The sequence below is a fragment of the Cynara cardunculus genome (assembly GCF_001531365.2).
Source record: "Cynara cardunculus var. scolymus isolate 2C chromosome LG 16, CcrdV1, whole genome shotgun sequence".
NCBI lineage: Eukaryota > Viridiplantae > Streptophyta > Magnoliopsida > Asterales > Asteraceae > Cynara > Cynara cardunculus.
The window spans coordinates 2637464-2660995 of record NC_037543.1 but is presented as its reverse complement, the minus strand read 5'-3'; the positions used below and the strand labels follow the sequence as shown (position 1 = coordinate 2660995).

At 32.4% G+C, this 23532-nt stretch overlaps 2 protein-coding genes and 1 non-coding gene across 5 annotated transcripts; 1 reads left to right on the top strand and 2 right to left on the bottom strand.

The window, feature by feature from the left end:
* Window positions 1-1123: 1123 nt before the first annotated feature.
* On the bottom strand, window positions 1124-6999 carry LOC112529330 (UDP-glucose 4-epimerase GEPI48-like). The gene is made up of 9 exons (XM_025140555.1): window positions 6525-6999; window positions 5237-5286; window positions 4923-5058; window positions 4285-4386; window positions 3605-3832; window positions 3431-3509; window positions 2862-2944; window positions 2610-2701; window positions 1124-1499 (listed from the first exon to the last, which is right to left on the bottom strand). Exons 1-9 carry the CDS (start codon window positions 6711-6713, stop codon window positions 1418-1420), a joined length of 1041 nt encoding a protein of 346 aa, XP_024996323.1. The 5' UTR covers window positions 6714-6999; the 3' UTR covers window positions 1124-1417.
* Window positions 7000-14487: 7488 nt separating this feature from the next.
* Window positions 14488-14560, top strand: TRNAA-CGC. Its single transcript has one exon. It is a non-coding gene; the product is annotated as a tRNA-Ala (tRNA).
* An 871-nt stretch (window positions 14561-15431) lies between these two features.
* On the bottom strand, window positions 15432-20391 carry LOC112529306. 3 transcript variants are annotated; one of them, XM_025140528.1, is made up of 7 exons: window positions 20229-20391; window positions 18971-19037; window positions 18810-18874; window positions 18633-18722; window positions 18384-18523; window positions 16610-16664; window positions 15432-15841 (listed from the first exon to the last, which is right to left on the bottom strand). In XM_025140528.1, the coding sequence occupies exons 2-7, from the start codon at window positions 19035-19037 to the stop codon at window positions 15650-15652; spliced, it is 609 nt and encodes a 202-aa protein (XP_024996296.1). In that variant the 5' UTR covers window positions 20229-20391; the 3' UTR covers window positions 15432-15649. The 3 variants fall into 3 exon arrangements, with proteins under 3 accessions (XP_024996296.1, XP_024996298.1, XP_024996297.1); XM_025140530.1 differs by having other exon boundaries at window positions 15432-15835; XM_025140529.1 differs by having other exon boundaries at window positions 15610-15838.
* Between the last annotated feature and the right edge of the window lie 3141 nt (window positions 20392-23532).

The window sequence follows — 23532 nt, the reverse complement described above, 5'->3', positions numbered from 1 at the left end:
TTCTATCCAATCAAAAAAATCCACTTGGAAAATAATCTAAAATATGTGTAAGGATTGGTTCTCGTTTCAGTTTGTACCCAATCTTTATGTAGAAGGCTTACGCATATGTGTAAATATTGGTTTTCGACAAAAAAAATGTGAAATCCTTACGCAGAAAGTGACCGAAAACCAATGTTTAGGTATATACATAAGCCTTCTGCATAATGTCCGGTTACAAAGTGAAATGAGATCTGAAGATGGCTAAAAAGTGAAAAATGTTTGGAAGATTGATTATTTCTGTAAATTTCCCAAATTTATACATGATATTTTATTTTTAATAAGTTTCAATTGTCAAAAAGAATAACCGATTTACACCCATCATTGTAGTTAAGACCTCACTCCATTGACTTGAACTCATGTCAAAAGATTCATCAACCATGATTTTTAAATGTGAATGAGGTTGTTTGTTTACCTTTTAATAGTTCAATTAACAGGCAACCTCTGAATCGTTAAGAGATGAATCTTGTTTGGCAAACAAAAAATTATGTCTTTTAATGGTTCTAAAACCTTCTGAATAATTTTGTATCATGTTCTCTTAATTATCAAACAATTATATTTCATTTTGTATAATATCTTGAGACCCTCTTAATCATTTTGATCACTTAATCATTCTGCACCAAACTATTCAGCAATTGTCAACCATCCCTTGAATGTGATTAAAATATATATTTTTGTCCCACCATAGTGGGTGAAAGAAAATTAAAGAGATGTAACAGAATTGGTAAATTACTAAACTTCTCATGTTAAATTAAAATCTAAAGACTTACCAAGTTTATGTCATCTGTCTATCTCACTCTTGTCCATCCAATTCTATTTTGGGGGGTTTACTTTCTTCGACGAATTTTTCTGGTTTTTTAATGATTTCGAGGGACTTTTGGTTGACATTCCTTCTATTTTCTAATATCCTTGAGCACCATTCAAAGTTTAACAAATGCAACTTTCATACCCCAAAAAAGTGCACTGGACCCGCTCATCAACTCATAGGTCCCCGCCCCTATATATTGCCACTTTAGCTTAATGGCTTAACGATTAAGACATAAAGATACAAGTCAAACCCATATTTGTACTCATAATACAATCACAATTAAAAATAAGATATCCAATATGGCAAGGGCAAAAAGGGAAAGAAATACAGAATGTTGTTATATATGTATGTAATGCCCCTTTTTTCCATCACTACACAAACACAGTACAAGATCTCATGTACAAGAAGCTGACCTATAATTTGTAAAGAGAGTAAAAGGGTACCCATGGAGTTAAAAAAATGACACTATAAACTACACCTTTTTATTTGTTTCACTTTGGTTGTTGTTAGCATATATCTAACCTCCTCCTCATATGATGACTTTGTAACTTTTGAAATCCACCGGCATTTCGTTTATTTGGTTTGGTAACCGTACGGGTTCTTGTTCACCCAGTTCCATTGATCTCTGCACATCTCCTCTATCCCGTACTCCGCCCTGCGCTCATAATTGCAATCGAATATAAGACGTTTATTTGACATGGGTATTTTAGTAATTTACCATTCTTGTCCCATATATCTGAAAAAAAAAAGGCATTTTTGTCTCCCTCTGTCCTATCCTAGTCTAATGTCGCACCAAATGCAAAGTTGTTAAAGGCTCAAGACACACTTAGAAGCAAAATGGTCCCAAGGCCTAGGCGCGAGCCTCAGGATTGTGAGGCGCATCTTATAAAAAATAAGTATATATATATATATATATATATATATATGTGTATGTATACACACACACACATGTACACAACTCAAATATGTGAGCAAGTACTCCAGTGCGGCAACTAGCAGTACTTCGATAGAAGCAAGAGGGAGAAGGGTTTAAAGCGTGAGCCATGAGGGAGAAGTTTTAAGGTCCGGGTATTTATAGAGAAAGAGGCTTGAAGCTATAAAACCTGTGTATTTAATAACATGGTTTAACTTATGTCATCCATTTAATATTGGCGTTTGACTTGGTATTTACTACTCTTTATGAGGCGCACCTACGCCCACAAGACGCCTCAGCCAAGGCACAGGGACTTAGTGAGCCTCGTGAATACACCTAGCCTCGACTTTAAAAAAGCCCATGACCTTGAACCTTATGAGCCTCAGAGCCTATGTCGGACAACTTTTTGTTCTGTCATGTCCCATTATAACGCATCCTAAGAGCTCATATGGATCGAGCCAAAGCTCAAGCTTATAATCCAAGATGTTTTCAAGCTTGCAAAGCCACTAGCCAAGCATGCACCTATACATTTTCTCACGAGCCGATCCCAAGCCAACGTTTTTTTTTTCATGAATCAAGCAAGCTTGGCTCAAATAAGTGAATAACCCCTATTCATATGTGAATACACATGTATAACACACTTATCTTGTGCGGTGGGTGGTTCAATTTTTTATTTCTATCAAATATTATGTCCCCTGAACATTTCAACATTCCTCTCTTTTCAGAAAGATAACCAAACGGACCCAATAAATCCCACTTGAAAGTAGGGTCTGGGAGGTGTCAGATGTACGCTGACCTCTATCCCAAAGAGTAGAACAGTTATTTGGCAAAAACTTATAACCAAACACTTACTTCCAGTTCAATTCGAGCTCTGCCTTTTCCGTTGAAGCATATACGATCTCAGCATCACCAGGGCGCCGTCCAGCTATTATTAGAGGAATTTTCTGGATCAAGACAGCGAAGAAGTTTAACCGTTACATAAATGACGAATTCAAGAATACAAAAAAGTGGTTAATTTAGGAACATCAAACACTTTTCAGGAATCGGGGGTACTCGTTTTCAGTTTTTCGTATTTGTAATGCACAAAACTTTCTAGAAATCTACCTTTCCTGACATCTTTTCAAACGCGGCCACCATCTCCAAAACAGACGTTCCTTTACCGGTTCCCAAGTTGTAGACCTCACAACCTGAATATCACATCATCGTCCAAATGAGATAAGGAACACGTCATGCAATTAATATAGCGATCAAATATTATCCAACGTAACCAAAGACATAATTCCAGAGCTAGAGCAATGGCCATTCAAAAGGGATAGATGCTATAATTATAAAGATCTGTATGTATATCTGTAATACATGAATGGAGGCAGGTTCATCCGAGAACCATAAAGAACCAATTATTCATAATGAATAATCATGAATTAATATTCAAAATGCATGAATATCTATGTATATTCATCCTAAATAGTTGGTTCTCACAGTTACAGTTCCTAAATGAACTTCCCCCTACATGTATATCTATTTATATACACATAATAAGCACAATTTTTGAATTCCATAAGACATTTAAAAGTTATTTCTGACACCATTTATAACCGTTTTCATATAAGTTACAAATCACAATCAACGATTTACAGAAAATCTTAACTAATTAACATGAAAAAAAGACAGACCTATTTGTGGATCCGATAGTTTTCTTAACGCAGCCAAATGCCCATTGGCTAAATCTGCAACATGAATGTAATCACGCACCTAAAAATTGAAAAAACGAACCCAATTAACAACAAGAACGATAAACATATCCCATTAGTTTCCAAGTTAAGTAAGAATCAAAATTAGAAGCATACCCCAGTTCCGTCTTTGGTTGAGTAGTTGGTTCCAAATACTTTGAGTGCAGGTAGCCTTCCAACGGCTACTTGTTGAACAAATGGCATAAGATTGTTTGGGGTTCCGAGAGGATCCTCGCCAATATGCCCACTAGGATGTGCACCCACCGGGTTGAAGTACCGAAGCATTATAATTTTCCATCCAGAATCCGAAGCATATATATCACGGAAAATGTCCTCAATCATGAGCTGAGGCAATTAAAACGTTTACTACTCCTTTCATCCACAAACAAGTATCAACATTTCTATTTTAGTTTGTCTAAATATAAGTGTTTGAATCAACCCTTAGTTAAAAGATAAAGAAACCTACGACTCCCTCTATTATCAAGGGTAAATTCGTCATTTTTAATTAATTAAAAAAGGGTAATAATTAGACATTTCTAAGCCCGTGTCTTTTTCCTTAAAAGGGTAATAATCACACAGATGGAATGGTAATAGATAATCCGGGCTATTTAGTAGAATGACCTCAAAAAAAGAATCTAAGCATCTAACCCTTCCGTGTTATTTCTAAGTTTTGAACCACGGGCAGGCCAGATGAAGGTCATTGAGCTAATTGAAAAGTCATTTAAGGTCATCTCATTCATAAATCGTTCTATTTACACCAACCGAGCATAGTATAAAAATATGTGCTATATTCATACCTTGGTTCGTCCATATGGATTGGCTGCAGATAAGGGGAACTCTTCCGTGCATGGCACTTCCTTTGGCCAACCATAAACAGTAGCCGATGATGAAAACACGATCTGAAAATTTTGAAAACCAAGAAGCATGTCATATTAACACATTGGCAATCTACTTTGGATGTCGGTCTTACCCCCCCCCCCCCAAAAACATCAATATGTACTCCCTTCGTCCCAAAGCTGTCCACATTCTATTTTAGGGGCTGTTTGGTTGGTTTTCCATTAAGTTCTGTATGGATAAAGTTGTCTGTGTGGATTAATATGTCTGTATAGATTGGGAAGGTTTTTATTTGGGAGGGTTTTTCCATAGATAGAAGGGGCAAGTTGGAAAAAAAAACTTGGCTTTCTATATAAAGCTTCCCCCTAGAAACTTACTGAATAAGCCACTTTCTATATCATTATAGCTGACTGAATAAGTTGTGAGTCTTATTAAGATCATTAAGTTGCTAAGAAACAGACCCTTAGTTTGTCCCAAAATAAATCCACTTTCAAAGTGCCTACTCTCCAAGGGTAAAATTGTCATTTAATTAATTAAAAAGTGTAACAATTACACATTCATTTTGGGACGAAGGGGGTACAAAATAGAACACATCCTATACCTTTTTGCATCCATGGGCATCCATAACTTCCAACAGAGCTAAAGTACCGACAACATTGTTGTCATAATACATCAACGGCTTTTGAACACTTTCACCAACGGCTTTCAATCCAGCAAAATGCATAACTGCATCAAACCTGCATATCAATCTTCATCAATCCGCATTCCCACTTGTTTATAAAAACCATCGTTATCATCCAAATTGAATGGATTAAACAGCAAAGAAGATCATCCATTAAGAAAATACACAACATTCATTGTGAATGTATGCTTAATGTATGTAAATGCGTTAAACAAACGATGGGATAACTTTACTTTGTGGAGGCAAAAAGCTTCTCTAATGCAGGCTTATTCCGGATGTCCATCTGCAGCAAAACATAAGAACACAAAACCAAGTGTTAAACTAATAAATGAATTGATTAATGTAACTAGATATAGCCCAAACAACTTTAGTACTCATTCCAACATAAATCTGCACAGTGACATTACTTCATTTATGTCCTGTACAGATAAAACTGACTATGGATTAATCTGTCTGTATAAATTGAAAGGGTTTTTTCATAGATGGAAGGAGCGTGTCTTTTAATTGGGAGGGGCAGGTTCGGAAAAAACTAGGCTTTCTACATAAAGCTCCCCCTAGAAGCTTAAGTTGTGAGTCCTATTAAGCTCATTAAGCTCATAACAGACAGACCCTAACTCTCTGAATATAAGCAAAAGTTCACACTTTGACAGCAATCCGAAGTCCGGAGATATGATGAAAACCCAACAAATAACAAATTACATCGACTTAAAAGTGATATCTTTGAAGAGTGACCACCTTCGCAGACCATTTTACTTATCTTTTCTTGAAATTAAACCCTTGTTCTTGTGAAAAGGCAAAAAGACGACGAAAACCTACCGAATTTGGACCCAAAAAAAAAGTACATCGGTCTTTCTTTACATTTCTACAATTTATCAAAAATCACTCATTCCAAATAGTGTCCTTTTTGCATATTTCAGAAGATCAAAGATGGTTGATAGAATTGTTCAATCTAAATTATGACCCTTGGATCAAGAATTACAAAAAAGGAAAAAAGATCAAAAGAAAAAGAACCCTTTTCTCATCTAATTTTTTGTGGGCATACCTCCAATGGAATTGGAACTCCTACCAACCCAAAACTGTAACATCAATCAATTTCACCCAATACAAGAATTATAGGTCAACATCACTTGACATAACAATCACTAGGGCATAATTATATAAAGATTAAATTTAAAGAAATTTATCCAATCAAATTAATCAACAATGATTACTTATCAATTCAATTCATCAACAATTATTGAGTATGAGAATAAAACTTCAAAAACCCAATTTCAAGACCCAGAATTAAAGTCAGAATGCAGTCAAATTACATATAATCAAATGGAAAACTCATAAAATGAAGTCCAATTTAGAACTAAGATTCAAGAAATCTGAAGCAATGGAGAAATTGAAAGGGTCCCACAATCCTATCATCAAACCCCAAATGGGAAAATCAACATTCAATACAAGCACTTCAAGTAAGCACCAAATCCAAATTGGAGACTAGATTGAAAGAGGGGAAAAAGAGGAAGAACATTAAACCTTGTGAAAAGTTAGGTTAACAGCATGATCACCGGCGAGTTCTTGAACTCGATTGATAGCGACTTGAGATGAATTGTCAAAATTATCAATCACCACCGTCTTGTAACCGCCTAACAGTAGCTGTAAGACGGTGTGACTCCCAATATATCCGGCACCACCGGTGATCAATACGCATTGTGGTGCCGCCATTGAAGTAAGTAAGTAACTAATTCACAATGTATATACCAAATCGCTATCAAATCGAACACAGGCGACTGAATTGAATACAAATCGCCCTTCCTTTTCTCTCTCTCTCTCTCTCTCTATATATACATATACATGTATCTATATATACAGATTATATGGGGGATCTGCGAAGAGAGAATATTTGTGTGTGGGTTTTGACAGATGGGTTGAATCGGACAATTGTTTGGGTGTTTGTATATATACATTACATGTGGGGTATTGAATTGAATTGAGAGTAGGGACAGATTGGAAGAATGAAGGTAAAAAAGTAGGGTTTGTTTAGTCCACTTTCCGCAATCCCGATTTGGGGAAAACGAAGAAATTTGGGGAAGAACACTAAAAAATGTAGGGTTCAAATCCATTTTTCTTCTTGATGATGGAATACTAAACTACATGAACAAAAACCCTTTCACATTTTCATCGATTCCTTTTGTCTTGAAATTGGGTTAAATGTAAAATATGTGAAATAAAATGCATTTTGATTTGGATTCAGATTTTTATTTGAAACCCGTGTTTCGAGAGACGGTTTATAATAGAAAAATCAGATGTTTTTCGAAATCAATTAAAAAACTTAAAAGCATCCCTCGAAACAGTGTACTTCAGTTAAAAAACACATCGAACGACTTTATGAACTTTTGATTCTCTTAAAAGTGTACCCACTCGACAACATTTCTAGGTCCACTGCTATTTAAACGGATCTTTGAACGACTGTTCCTCAAAATATGAAATGAACGATTCTTTTACCTACTTATTAGGTATAGTTATTACGAAGTAATTTATCTCGTTTTGATAAAAAAAAATCCTCGAATAAAATAATTTATCAATCGTGTATTTTTACTTTGCAATCATATACAGTAACTAACCTATTTTGTTTCATTTTGATTATGTTACGTAAGGCAGGGGTGCTTATGGGTTGAGTTGATCGAGTTGAAGACATTTGAACAACACAACCTAATGCTTGCGGTTTGAAAAATCTTAACTCAACCCAATCCAAACCAAAGTGCAACCCAACCTAACCCCAACCGTACGAGTTGGTTGGGTTAATACTTTGGTGCATTGAAATATTCTTCTAACACTGAATATGTTTCTCTACTCATAATTTCTTTTATATCATCAACCATTTGATACAACTTATCCATATTTCTTACGTATATCACATTCAATTAAATTTTTTCAATTTACATATATATGTTCACAATTATTGAACATATATACGAATGAGTTATATAAATATGTGAATAGATTGAAAATATATGTATATGAAGAGCGCACGTGATAGTGTAATTGTCTAATGTATATATTAATAGAAATTCAACAATCATATTAAATCCAAGAAAAAAGGATATCGGGTTCATCGGGTTGGGTTGTGTTCAAATAATAGTAACTCAATATTAACACAATACGTCAATACCTACAGTTTGAAAATTTTACATCTCGATTAGACATCAGTTCATTTTGAGTTATTTCGCGTTGGGTTGATCAGATTGGTCTGGTTTTTGAGCACCCTTAACGTAAGGTAATATATCAATAATCACTAATACAGTTAATATGTTTGTCATATATTTGTTTCACATTTATTCGTCCCATTACTAAACCGATCATTTTATAGTATTTAACGAAATCATAGAATTATTCAGTCGACAACCATAATAATTTTTTTTGTCTTATTTTAGGTTTTAATTTTTTAATTAATATTATTTTAAAATTATATATATATATATATATATATATAAAATGAGAGTTTGTTTCAAATACAACCCGTTGCATTTGTACAACCAATGCAACTTAATAAATTAAGATATTTATGAAAATGATGAGAGTTCATTTATTATGATTTGAATATTTATGGAAGATGAATATGGTTCATTAATTATGATCAATAGTTTATATTAGGAAACAATCAAAACTTCTATGAAATCACATATAAATAAAATGAAATGGACGATTGAGATTAGATTATATTAATTATACAAATGTCAAGGATTGTATAATAACCAACATAATGGTTTAGGGTTTAATGGCTTTAAGTATTAAACACATAACATAAAAGAAAGGGTTGTTGTATTTAAATAAGGATGGTGTTGTTTTCTTGCATCAAAAGTTTCAAGCTAAAAGTTGTAAGTCACCACTTTGATTCATTATTTGTGCGCCAAGTTTGCATGCTACCATGTGAAATCCAGCTGATTTTCTATAAATCAATAATTTATATAAATTAGATTTTACATCTACTGATGTAAAAAATACAGTGTTTATACAATGTTGTTTTATATGTGGAACATTTTATGATTGTATTTTTCCAACATTAAACATTCTTAAATGTTTCATAACGTTGTATAAACATTACATTTTCGTTTCATTTATGAAATAGCATCAGGGTTGTCTCTTGGCATGTTAAATGTGAGATTTTGAACGAATTTTGGGGCCCAAATTCACTTATGTTTAGGGTCTTTTTATCGACATAAGCCGAAATTATTTATGTTCAAATTATTAATTGTTTGGTTTTAGGTTCGAATTGTTAATCGTTTTAGGTTTAGCCCATTTTTCTTCTTAACATATATTCTTTGTTATCTCATTTATACAATGTAATCAAAAGTTTTGTATATAACATAACCTCTAAAAAGATTGGAATATCCCTGAATAACATACAACAAGGGGCCAAATCATCTGAGAACATTTGAATTTGTGAGATTCGTTGGATTAATTGTTTAAAAGTTCTATTATTTTGTGTAATTTCTTTAATTTAATTTTTTTATTATAATTTAATTTTAGTTTAATAAGAAAGTAATTTATTTATGGTTCAATAATATATTATTTTATAAAAATAATAATTAAGTATTCTGTTAGAGCTCAATAACTATCATAATTATATTTTAGATTTTTTATATTTAAAATGAGATGTTTATCTTCTATCTGATTATTTTTATCTGCAGTTAGTTACATAAATTCAAACATTGAGCTTTAATTAGTTGTACTCACGCACAATCTACTTGTAATCTTGAATTTTAAGCAATATGTATTATAAACAGTACTTTATGTACAAAAAAATGATTTTTCAAAACGTTTATATAAACAGTATTTTATGTATAAAATATGTTTTTACTCACAACCTACTGAGTTGTTGATACATTGAAAAAGAAAGGATAAATTTATTTTCTTCATAAGTGTAAAGATTTATTCGTTCAAAAAAATATTCATGGACCTAAGTAGGGGTGCTCACGGCCCGGGTTAATCGGTTTGGAGCCATTTTAACAACCCAACCCAATGTTGGCAGTTTGAAAATTTTCAACCCAACCCAACCCAACCCCGTTTCGGGTTGATCGGGTTGTGTTTAAACAATGTAAAATCACATAAAAATAAAGGAAACTTTCTTTTGAAATACGACCGACCATTCAAGATAATATGCAAGTTCATCAAATATTTAGATATTACAATAAAAATGTTTAAACCAAATGATAATACATCAATCAACAACAATAGTTTTAGACGTTTCCAACCCCGATGCTTTCGCTTTCTTGACGTTGAGGTTGGTCATATCATGATTGTCATCTACAATTCAAAGCTAAAGTTAAGGTCGGGTTCATCGGGTTGTCGGGTTGGTCGGGTTTTTTTTGGCCTGACCCGATTCCAACCCAATAAGGTCGGGTTGGCTAATTTTTTTATCGATCATGCATTGGGTTACCTCGGGTTGGGTTTTTTTTTTAAATTCGGGTTGGGTTGGTCGGGTTCATCGGGTTTTTGAGCACCCCTAGACCTAAGTGCTCAATATATGAAAGTTCATTGGGTTTTTTCTCAGTTTAAAATTTATTTGTTCGATTTCACAAAGTTTAAAATTTTATTCGTTTAGAAAAATAGTTTAGAAATTTAATCACTCCCGTTTTTCAGCAAACTTTGTGCAATCTATTCGATATTTTTTTTATTAACCTGGATATCCAACCCTATGGCGACCACCTGCTTTGCGGGTAACTCAGAGTCACCGCATTTGAACCTACGTGGCCACAAGGGGATTTTTATTCCTCTTTGAATTTGAACCTGAGACCTCCTGGTACTTTTGACCTGTGGAGTCAAGTTCAAACTAATCACGCACCACGCCACCACCCTTCTGGTTAATTTTCGATGTTTTTTATGGACCACGTAAAATAATAAAGCCAAAATGATAATGCTATAAAAACGACAAAAGTCTCGAAATTTGTCTTTAGATAATACGACACAAATATTTTACCAGCCTGTAATTAACAAAATAATTATTATTATATATGTATTTAAAATGTGGATGATAAAAACGATTATATGTTAATTAATATTTTTTTCCATAATTATTTTGTATAATATTAAAATAAATTAATGATTAAAATGAAAAATAAATAATTGATGTATGAGTGAATAATATATTATATGGTTTTTATGTAAGAGATATGAGAATAAGTTACAATAATTGTAAATAATTACTAATAATAGAATATTAATCATTTGGTTTATGTAGTAGTTGTCAACACCACTCATTTTTCTAATATATTAACTACTCATTATTTTTACTTAAATTATCTAATGACATTTTAATTAAACATTTCATATTTTATAGGGTAAATTGTATGAAAAAATAGCATAGTTTAACGTGATTTCTATTTTAAGTGACGTATTTTCAAAACTTTCGTTTTGGTACTTAAGATGCAAAGTTTTAAACGTTTAAGTACCCGGGTAACTGGTTGAAGCATTAACTGGTTATCATGATGATGTGGTATCTAACTCAGTATTATTTGCTGAAGTATTAAACGGATACCACATCACTCGTCACATCAACATGATAATCTTTTAATGCAATAAACCGATTACTTCGGGTACTTAATATATCTAAAACTTTACATCTTAGGTACCAGAATGGAAGTTTTGAAAGTACATTATCCAAAATAGAAATCAAGTTAAAGTACATTACTTTTTCATTCAATTTGTCATATTTTATATCTGAAATAAGAAATTTTTAACCAGATAAACTAAACTAGACTAACAAAACCCAACTAGTCTAGTTCACTGTTTAGATGATTATCGTATATAGATTGTTAAATCATAAATCAGTTTAAATTTTTCCTTATAGAAGGGAAGTGCCAAGTTAACACCGAAATGAACGTATTTCAAAAATCAAGAAAAAACTGTAACAGAAAATTGTGAATGGTTTCATTAAACACTGATAATCCTTTACCTATCAGTTATAAGACGAATCGTCTGAATGTGACATTATTATTTTAATTATAAAGAAACAAAAAAAATATACAGATATAATTAAGACAAACACCGAGTCGTAAACTAATACCATTTATGTTATATTTTGCATCTTTTAAAAATAAGTTAGCGAAAAATTTACATAGTGAACAATCGGTTTTATAATTTTTTAAATTATTAATAATTAAAATATTTATGTAAAAAATTAATATTTTATCAAATATAAAAGATATATTAATAATATAATCAATATTATAATATCTAAAATGAAAAATCTATTGGAGTTAAATGTAATTTTTTTTATTTTTGAGAAATTTAAAAAAAAAATCTGTTGAAAATAGTCTAAGGGGCTGTTTGGTTAGTTTTCATTAACTCATGTATGGATAAAGATGTGTGTATGAATTAATCTGTTTGTATTAATTGAAATTTTTTTGTTTAAGAGAGTTTTGTCACAGATATAAGGAGAATGTTTTTCAATTATAAGACATACTAGAAGGGTAATCGTGCAAGCATCGAGATTTATCTCGATTTTAATGTTTAGCTTTTAGTTTTTGTTTTTATCGATATAATACGGTTTTATAGGGTTTTGAGAAAGCAATAATGTTTTTATCTTTGAATGAAATATAAATTTGAACATATCATAAAAGTTTGAAAAAAATTATATGGATATTAATATCAAATTAACTATTTAATAGTTCTCGGTTTTTTTTGGTGTAATTTCTTTAATTCAATTTTTCTATTATAATTTAATTTAGATGTAATAATAAAGTAATTTATTTTTGGTTTAATAATATAATTTTTTATCAAAATAATAATTAAGCATTCTGTTAGAACTCAATAGTTATCTTAATTATGTTTTATATTTTTTATATTTAAAATTAGATGTTTATCTTGTATTTTATTATATTTATCTGCAGTTAGTTAAACGAATTTAAAAATAGAGCTTTAATAAGTTATATTTACGCAAAATTTACTTATGATTTTGAATTTTAAGTAATATGCATCATTAAGCAATACTTCATGTATAAAAAATAGCTTTTAAGAGTTATTGTCAAACGTTTTATAATATAGTATAGATATTTGGAAGGAAAAAAAAAACTTGATTTTCTACATAAAACTCTCAAATAAAAGTTTATTGAATAAGTTACTTTCTATATTATGAAGTCACAATCAAATAATTATGTATAATTAACAAAATAACTTGTTATTTTCATTAAACCCATTAAACTGCTAATAAACTCTAAGGAGGTGTTTGAGATTTGTTTATTTGAAACAACTTATACTTTTCTATAAAAGCACTTATCAACTTATTATAAGTCAGAAAAGTTTGACTTCTTCAAAAACTCTTTATTACCTGTTTGACACCGATATAAATTGTTTATCCAAACATTCAAAAATGCTTATTACCGGTGTCACACCAGAATAAGTTAATAAATTATTTTTATAAGCAATCTCAAACACCCCTTAAATCTATTTTACAAAAATGTTGAATAAAATTGGGTGGTCAATTAAAGACAACACTTTACTTTAAATGTGGTTTGTGTCCTAAATTTCGTGGAAAATATCAAACTTGAAACTAAAGTTTTATGTAACGTCAATTTTGACTTATTTTAGTCAAATCTCAACAAAGTCAACGCTACTTTTTGCCTTTTTAAGACTTTGACCATTCATCATTTAATCATGTATCTTGCTTGTAAAAATTTGACAATTTTTTAAAAACAATTTGGTAAGTATCGTGTTTCTGTAAAAAGTAATCTGATCCAATTTTTAACTGATCGATTTAATTAAAGCTGATCGACCGTAATCAATATCCAATTGTAATTGGATCGGATCTAAAATTTTAATATCCAGATTAGATCGGTCAGTTATTGTATGGTTAATTCAAAATCCAATAAAACCGACCAATCCAATCAAAATATTGGACTGATCAAATGAATAACCAATAGTAATATCCAAGTGATGGAACCAATCCGATCCAATAATCCATTGGATCAGATGTCCAATGTTAATTGGATTTGATCGGATAAGAAAATCCAACATCCATTGGATGATTGGTCCATACTGGATATCCCTAAATCCATTGGATTTTAACCGATGAAGAATACTGATTATTAATGTAAATATGTTAAAGTTAAATGCAACTTAGGCACAATTTCTTAAAACTCCATAAATTAACTTTGTTAAAAAAAAATCTAAATCATCTTTAATTACTTTTTTAATCAAATAAATTAAATAAAAACAGAGTATTTTGTTCTTTAAACCAGTTATCATGCTGATGTGGAGAGTAATGTGTTATTCAACTCAGTATTATTTGCCGACGTGGTTAGTGTCATCGATTTTTTTTTTTTAATCTAAAATTAGTCTTCAATCGAATACCCGAGCACTTAAATGTTTAAAACTTGACATGTTAGATAGTAAAATGGAAGTTTTAAAAGTACTTCACTTAAAATAGAAATCAAGTGTTATTTTTTTATTCAAATAATAATGGCTTTAAATAAACTAAGAAATAAAGATAAAACAAGTTGGGGATGTAGCTCATATGGTAGAGCGCTCGCTTCGCATGCGAGAGGCACGGGGTTCGATTCCCCGCATCTCCATTTTCTTTTCTTTTTTCAAATTTAATTTTTAAGTAAACAGATTTGATCCTTGTGGTTTCTCTAAAATAACACTATTCGTCCTTCCAGTTTCAAAATTACAAAATGATTATCGTTGTTTGCAAAAACATCCCGATTTGGTTCTTCTCTTTTAAGATTTCGTCATTTTATCGATTTTTTTTTTGTCTTTTACATAATCAAAACTGATGTTATGATTTTGGCCCTTGTGGTTTTTTACTTGGTAAAAGACAAAAATGATGATAATGCTTATCATTTAACGAAAATTTTTAACAACCGTAAGAGGAAGAGACGAAATCCGGATTAGGGGATTGCTATGGGTGTTTGGCAGTTGCTGTATGGTTTGTGCAGAATCATTAAGTGGTCGAAATGATTAAGAGGCTCTCGTGATATAGTGTAAAATAAAATATAATTGTGTGATAATTGTTTACAATGAAATTATGACTCTTAATGGTTAAGGGAGGCCCATGATACAAAACCATTCAGAGAGTCACCAAACAAAATTCACCTCTTAACGATTCAGAGATTACCACTTAATAGAACTATTAAGAGGTAAACAAACAACCCCTAGTAATTCTCTAAGGATAAGGTAAGATGCTCTGACCGAATAAGTAAATAGTTGCTTACAAACCCTTTTACCAGATAAAACTCTTGGTTCTTCTCATTCTCATATATCCAGTAAATGTTTGATAAACAGCTCTTAAATCTCTCCATTCTTATCAGGTTAGCATCTTAGGCGCCATTTACATAAGCAATTACCCGGTAAGCAGTTAGCAGTATAAGTCTCTCCATTCTTATCAGGTTAGCATCTTAGGTGCCATTTGCGTAAACAATTACCCGGTAAGCAGTAAAAATCGATACTTTTACATACGAGTAAGATTCTAATCCATTAAAATGACATTGTACACAACAATTTATCCGTCAAGTGTAGACTTTTGCACAAAATCATCATCATATACTCTAAAAAAAAGCATGGTCTAAAATTTTGAATTGATTAAAGCAAACAGAAAGAACGAAAAAAAAAGAACAGGAACCCCGTATTACATATTTTCCGAGAAATGGCGATTTTTAACATCAATTGTTGTTATTATATGATCTGCTCCATGGAGGTCTTGGCCTCTGTTGTTGCCCCCCACCTCCATTTCTTCTCATGTTATTATTCTGCTGCTGAGCTTTCATCCTCTGTTCCTTCATGTTTGCAAATAACGAATCCAACGTCTGAGCCCTCTGCTTCGATACCACCTTCACTTGCTGTTGCTGCTGCTGCTGCATGAATTAGAAGTTTTGGCAAAATGAAAAAGGGGTCAAGGGTGGTGGTGACAAGTGTGCGTATAAGTATTTGTTGTATATAAATTTATATACCGTAGACTATTGTTATGATATCAAATTCAATCTCAAGTTAAACGATATTATAATGATGTAGATCGCATCAATACTGAGGGCCTGTTTGTTAGCAGCTTAATATGGACTCGCAACTTATTCCCTCAGATATAAACGGCTGCTTCGTAATGATATAGGATGTGGCTTAATCTGTAAGCTTCTAGGAGGGAGCTTTATGCAGAAAGCCAAGTTTTTTCCAAGCCTAACTCTCTCAATAAAAAAACATGCTCCTTCCATCTATAAAAAAACCTCGCAAATTCATTCAGGACTTGATGAAAAAAACCAACCTGAGTAACACAAAAAACCAAACAACCAACAATCCAGAGCCAGGCCTGCTTGACCACTGTACATTGTTAACATCGAGGCCAGTCCACTCAAGTGATTATAGTGATAAATCCCGTTAACAAAAAAGGGGTCCGAGTACTAATGGGATTAATGGAACATTCAATTGAATATGAACATGAAATCCATAAGTTGTTAGATACTTGGATGAATACCCAGCATGCGTATTAGATATATTACCATATTTCACTTTATGTTGTATAAAAAAATTATGGTGCATCCAGATATTGCTAAAAACACAGTAATTGTTAATCAAGCAGGTTTGTCCATCGTAAATACTAAATAGAGACATTTGACCTTTAAAAGTATTACCTTAACAGCAAAGCCTCCATTTGCAGCCCTATTTTGAACCGGTCGAGCCACAGGCCTGCACAACAAATTAACGATTATTGGGGAAGCCAACAGAGAACAAGTTACGAAAGCACCAACAAGATGGGGGGAAGTTGCAGCTACCATGAAACCAGTGGTTGTACAAACCATGAAATAAACCAGCAAAGCACTTACCATTACTCAATTTAATGAAACTGTTAATTGACAGATACTCAAAACAAACCAAATCAGGATAAGTGGGAAAGAAGATCTTCAGCACAGCAAATTCCCAACAATGCATGGCTTTCTTTGTGATTGGACCCTCAAACCGACAACAGATCAGAGACATGCCACCCCTAAATACTAAAAACCAACCTCCAATGAAGGACAACCATGCAACTTCGATGATCACGGAGTCATTGCACTCGAAAGATCTCCTAAACAGGCTTCAAAATTTGCGTAGCATGACCAGCTAAAACTTCTAAACAATACACAGTCTGGTAACTGTGAAGCTCTCCAATCATGAGTTGACTCAAGTAAATTATTGTCAAATAACACTAGCACCACATTGATGAGGAAATCTTCCCAAATGATGATGTAAACACATGTGAAATATAGCTATTAAGCTCTCTCTAACCTTCACAAGATTGCTGTGATATGACCATGATCTTCATCTTGAACATAACAGACGTATGTTTACAATAAAAGCAAATGCTTAGAAACAGCCATGATGATTCATCTCAGTTTTAGAAACCATATCAAGGCGCTTAAGATATTTCCGGGAGTATTACATTGTCAATGACGAGAATAATCGAGGACTACTAGGAGGAAGGCTGAATCACATACAAAAAGGGAGAAGAGATAGTGTCACACAGCCCTCAATGCTATTTTATTTAGCCATACTGTATACACACACTACCTCATACCAGATACTTGAATGGCATGGACACACATTCTACAAGCCAAATGTCTTGTCAAGCAGATAGATGCTTCAAAAGAACTCCTCCAACAATATGATAATACTAAGCCAAGTAAATTCAGATTCCAAAAATTGGCCCAGAATCACACATAAGGTTTAAGAGAAGAGCTTGGGGAGCCATTAATCATAAACCTGCTGCTGATTTTTCCAAAAAAACACCATTTTTCCCACTCATCAGCAGTTTAAGTCCGTTCTGTTATTTTTAGATCCACCCAATCCAAAGAGTTGAATCCACGATGCAAGTTACCCAAATGAAGACCATGTGCACTGTGCAAATTAATTCCCCAACAGCATGCCAAATATTCATACTTAAGTACACATGAGTCCTTTCCAAGCACCAGGACTCGAGGGTTTTAATCAATAAGGAACTTCCCTTAAGCCCAAATTAGACAAGACAAGTTTTTTTTTGAACAGATGATGCTGTCATGCATATAACCCATAAGCACATGGCTAAGACATTGGCTAGGTAGAAGAACCACAGTTTACCTGCAGAAATTCACAGCACACAAATAAATTAGTTTATCAAATGATGCAATACATAAATCACACAACTAGAAGAGTTCGACACCACCAGAAACCCCTCCCTCCCCCCCAATACACACAAAAGTATGTTCACATGAACATTCACCACATGTCCAGCTGTTGCTGAACGGGTTTTGGATATAATTCCGGTTTTAAAGGAAGGTAATCCAAAAAGAAAGAGATGTTGCTTTAATACTTTTAATGAAATAATTTTTTGGTCGGAATATGAATCAAACCAATTAATGATCGCAAAAGCAAACATAACACAAAACTTGCCTTGGTCTATATGAAGTCATTGCCTGGTTCCTATTGAAGTTCCTGTTGCGGATAGGAGCAACTGCAGCCTTTCTAGCAGCCTCAGCAGCCAAAGGAAATTGGTTTCCCTGAAAGCTAGATCTCCGCTGAGCAAGAACACCCTAATATCACAAAGACTAGAGTCAAACTTGATATAAAAACTAAAAATGTGTAAATACCATTGACGTCTCATCTCTGACAAAATATACTATTCTATGACATGACCCACACCTGTCTAAGGGAGGATCTTGAGTCCATAAAGCGTTTCAACTTCATGGGTTTATCCTGAGCAACATTGTTCGAAAATTTCTGATTTTTATTCTGCATGATATCAAATGCCAACCAAATTAGGATCAGGAAACAACAAATATAGGACAGTGTAAGCACATCAAAGAGAGAGTCTCTTACTGGAACTCTTTGCTTCTTGGCTCTGTTAGTCCCAGTTCCAGTCTTGGACATTTTGATAATATCATCTGGCAATAAAGAGATGCATAGATCTTAGCTCAATAAAATAACCTGCCAAGGAAAATTTTAAAACCAATTGAACCAAAATTGCATGTTGTTTATACCTAATGCCATGTCCATTTTCTTCTCTGTCATTGCAATTGCAGCAGCTGTAAGTGGTTTTGCAGCCATCTGGGGACCAAACCATATAAATAAACTAAGATCCAAACATCATAATATATGTACATGTATATGCTTCGCATGACACAAAAATAAAATAAAGAATCAAATGTAATTTAAAAATATTCTTAATCAATATTGAGAACCACGTGATTTTAACCTCTGCTTTACAATAGCTACACAGAGGGCTATTGACCAATAAAAAACTATCGGCCATATTACAAGTCTCAAGCGGTTGAATCAATAGCTGCTATCTAGTTATCACAAAAGTTAGTTCTACATTCTACCCTTGGCACTTCTTACAAAGAAGATACATTCTGACAAAAATACTTCAGTCGGATTTTTTGGGGTTGTGGACGTCAATGAAGTGAACACACTTTTTTCTTGTCAAAACTGGTACTCTTTTTTAGAGAAGGCAGCTTGGGAAGAAAAGTTTGAACCAAGACATAATGACCCAAAGTAGCATCTTTGACTAATAACCTCCAAAAACTTAAACGGCATAAAAGTTGGTCTGCTACTACAGGATTTGTAATTCTTAACATCCTCCTTGGTCCTGCACAGTCAAAATCCTCAAGAACGCTCTAAGACCATCCCCCAAAGCCAAAAGTAGCAATATGGCCTAATAACCTCCCAATCAACTTATATCATGATAGGACAGGATATCACAATTGCCTATAGGTGGACACAAAATCAACCAAGCTAAATGCTTGACGGCATACTACTAGTACTTCTCCAAACGAAATAACCATTCACGGCCAAAATTTAAAACTATTTACCTATCTGCTGTACTATTAATGTGACGACTTCTAGCGTGGTTATTAAATTTTCTTCTAAAAAACTTTTACAATTCATATCCACCGGTGAAGTAGGAAACCAAAGCGTCCACCCTCAATAAACCATCTGCTTTCTTGGAAGGAGCCAGAGCACAAGAATATATACCATCCAGCCAATCAAAATTAAAACCCTAATTTCCACGAACAAAATTAAAACCCTAATTTCCATCAATCTACCGACAAAATTTCTTTCTCAATAAAGCAAAAAGGATTTAGTCTGGAGAAAACGAAATTCACCAAAAAATGGTTACAAAAAATGCCAACCACATCGAATAAATCGCACCGAGCGATAGGAAAAACACAGATTATCCATAGAAGAACATCAAAAACAGATGCTAATTAGAAACACAAATAGTAAACGACTGGTTACCTAATTCGATGGAGGAACTTGAGGGTACCGGATGTGATTGAAGATTAAGATTCCGAGGAGTTTGAAAACGTTGAGGCGACGGATCAAAGATTTTTAGGGTTTTTCAGACGAAGCCCTAAAGCGGAAGGGATGATATGATGAAAGTGAACCGCGTATAATAATTTGCTGAAAGATTGACGGACGTGAAATTTAATCGACTTCCAAATTAAATCCGAATTAATTTACTTTCAAGTCCGGCACGTGACAAGATAAGTTTGGACTTTGGATCACCTGTTTACCGCAACCACAATTTAAAAATTAGGAAACACTTTAAATTTTTTTAGGTGTTGGTTGGCGGTTGTTGAATGATTTGATTCAGAATGATTAAGTGATCAGAATAATTAAGAGGTTTTTATGATATAGTGTAAAATAATATATAATTGTTTGGTAATTGTATACAATAAAATTAGGGCTCTTAATGGTTAAGAGTAGGGCTATAAACGAACCAAACGTTCAGCGAACCGTTCGGCGGGAAGTTCGTTTATTTAATAAATGAACGAACATTAACAATTTTTTTGTTCGTTTAGTTAAACGAACGAACATAAACAAGAGTCTCGTTCGTTCATTTATGTTCGTGAACATTTGTTCATTTACCGTTCGTTTATTTCGTCGTTTATGTTCGTTTATATATTAAAATTAATATATAATCTTTTATTTATTTACTTTGAATTCAAATAATATTTATTTATGTTCGTTTAACCCGTTTGTTTATGTTCGTTTATCTTCGTTCGTTTACGTTCGTTTACATGTTAACGAACGAACATAAACGAACACGAACACACCTGATTTCTAAACGAACAAACACGAACACAAATATTTTCGTTCGTTTACTATTCGTGTTCGTTCATTTGTTCGGTTAAGTTAAACGAACAAACATGAACAAGCCTCCGTTCGTGTTCGTTCGGTTCGTTTACAGCCTAGTTATCGTTGATCCATGATACAAAATCATTAAGCGAGTTTTATAACCATTAAGAGACATACTTTTTTTTTGCCAAACAATATTCACCTCTTAACGATTCAAATGTTGCCTCTTAATTGAACTGTTAAGAGGTAAACAAATAACCCCTATATATGGATTAATTTCTTAAATTGTGACTGTATGAAATCAGTCCTGCTAAACTGAGTGCTTCATAATTGGTACATATATCTGAAATTGAACCTTAAACAGATGGAATATTCCACCACGTTACACAAGATCTCAACCTTATGTCATAAGTTCTAAGTGATCGACGCTACTTAAAGCACTTATGATTTATGAGAATTTTATCTGGTTCTTATTTTATATGTAGGGTCATGTGAGAATGATAGTTACAATGAGAAAATAAGAAGATATATCTACCATTTAATCAATTCTAATTGAAGATCAACCTTAATGAGATACATCATATCAATTCCCATGAGAAGCGCAATTCATAGTGGAGATGAGATTAAAAGTAATCAAATATTCAGATCTTTTCTTACGTTTCTCATCTCAACTCATATTCTCACGCGATTATTCGTCTTACACGTAACCTCGAAAATTATAACTGCTTCTGTTATTGTCCACTGTTGTTAAACTATTGTTTTGTCTGTTGTTATTCATTGCTTTTGTAATGCAGATAAACATCCTTATATGAACTTACATTTATATATCTTGTTTATCAAAACAATTTGATAATCAAATACGCTATTATGTGAACGAACTTACTGAAGCAAACAAACAGATAAAAACTCGTTGTCGGTTATTGATGTTTGAGTTTATACAGTTTTATCTTCTGTATAACCATTCATGACAGTCATCGATGGTTCCAATCTCCACTATAAAATGTAACAACATCGTCAGTGTAAATAAGTTGACACGAAAATCCATGGTTACTCAAAAGAAACATCAATCTCAGTGTCTTATATATTTCTTATTATTATTTGTTTATTTATTTTCTGCATAAATATATACCATATAAATAAATTTAACATTAACGACTGAAGGTGAGTTATGGGCCGTTTACCTAAACACTTACTGCATAAGATTTTTAGTCTATCAAAACAACATCGTATGTAACAACTTACCCAGTAAAGGCTAACCATGGTAAAAGTTGTCGCCACCACTTACCGGGTAAGACTTTTCGGTCCTTGCCTTCGCTTTTATCGGGTAAAATTCTTGGTTTTTACCATATTCATCCGACAAGATAATGTGACTTAGTAAACGCTTAACCGAGTAAGTACTAAATAACCCCTTAATCTATCTTCCATTATGCAATTATAAATAAAAGTAAGATGATTTTTCCTTTCTCCAGAAAAACATGAATATTTAAATATTAAATTAGATTTCATTGTTGTTTCAATGTCTTTATTTAGAATAACAACCAATGAAAAGATTTGTTTTTGCATGATCAAATTAAATTTATAATTAAATCATTTTGATTTATGCTAAATTAAATCAATTACTTGTTATTTATTTTAAATAATTATTTATTGTTTTTAATTATTTTATTGTTGAACCAAAAATAAATTACTTTACTAAATTGTAATGATCATTATGTATTTTAGATCTTTATAAATTAAATAACAAGTAATTAATTTAATTTACTTGTTATTTATCTTAAATTACTTCACTAAAACGTAAAGATCATTATTTATTTTAGATCTTTATTAAACTTTATTGTTAAATCAAAAATAAATTTATTCACTAAATCGTAACAACATTATCTTTCTTAAAATCACATAAATCGTATTATATCAACATAAACAAAAAATAAAACAAAACATTAAAATGAAAATATATCTCGCTGCATTATACGAGTACCCTTCTACTAGCATAATAAATTACACTTTCATGTTTGGATTATATTTTTCCAAAAGTTACCAAAATAGCATCAAAATGTTGGGAATGTGAATTTGGCCCAAACCATAGACAAATGTCTCAATACATTTTAGAATATTCGATGTATCTTTTATATTCGTTGAAATAAAAAATCTCTGAAATTTCATTTTAGGATAGTTGTTTTTCAACATAAGATACAAACATACAATAAAATTACAAATAGTATTAATGGGGAAATAAAGTTAAGGTAAGAAGTGTAACAAGAGATCTAGACTCTTGATCATTTTTAATCTCAAACCAACCTATGAATCATGATTGATACGTTGCATCTCATTCTAATGTGCATCTAAAGGTGGACGTCTCACCTTAACTCTCATTCTCACAAAAATTCAACCTTGTATTAATTATAATGTTTACTTGAATTATAAGTTTATAGAAAATGAACTGTCACATGAACATTTTCTA

Bases quoted from the DNA above. Each gene is read 5' to 3' on its own strand.
- LOC112529330 (XM_025140555.1), bottom strand. From the start codon at position 6,713: ATGGCGGCACCACAATGCGTATTGATCACCGGTGGTGCCGGATATATT. The intron at 5,287-6,524 runs GTTTAATGTTCT...GTTTTGCTGCAG, and splicing joins TTAACCTAACTTTTCACAAG to ATGGACATCCGGAATAAGCC. The intron at 5,059-5,236 runs GTAAAGTTATCC...ATTGATATGCAG, and splicing joins AAGCTTTTTGCCTCCACAAA to GTTTGATGCAGTTATGCATT.
- LOC112529306 (XM_025140528.1), bottom strand. From the start codon at position 19,037: ATGGCTGCAAAACCACTTACAGCTGCTGCAATTGCAATGACAGAGAAG. The intron at 16,665-18,383 runs GCAAGTTTTGTG...TTTGTTGTGCAG, and splicing joins ATGACTTCATATAGACCAAG to GCCTGTGGCTCGACCGGTTC. The intron at 15,842-16,609 runs GTAATACTTTTA...TAATTCATGCAG, and splicing joins ATGGAGGCTTTGCTGTTAAG to CAGCAGCAGCAACAGCAAGT.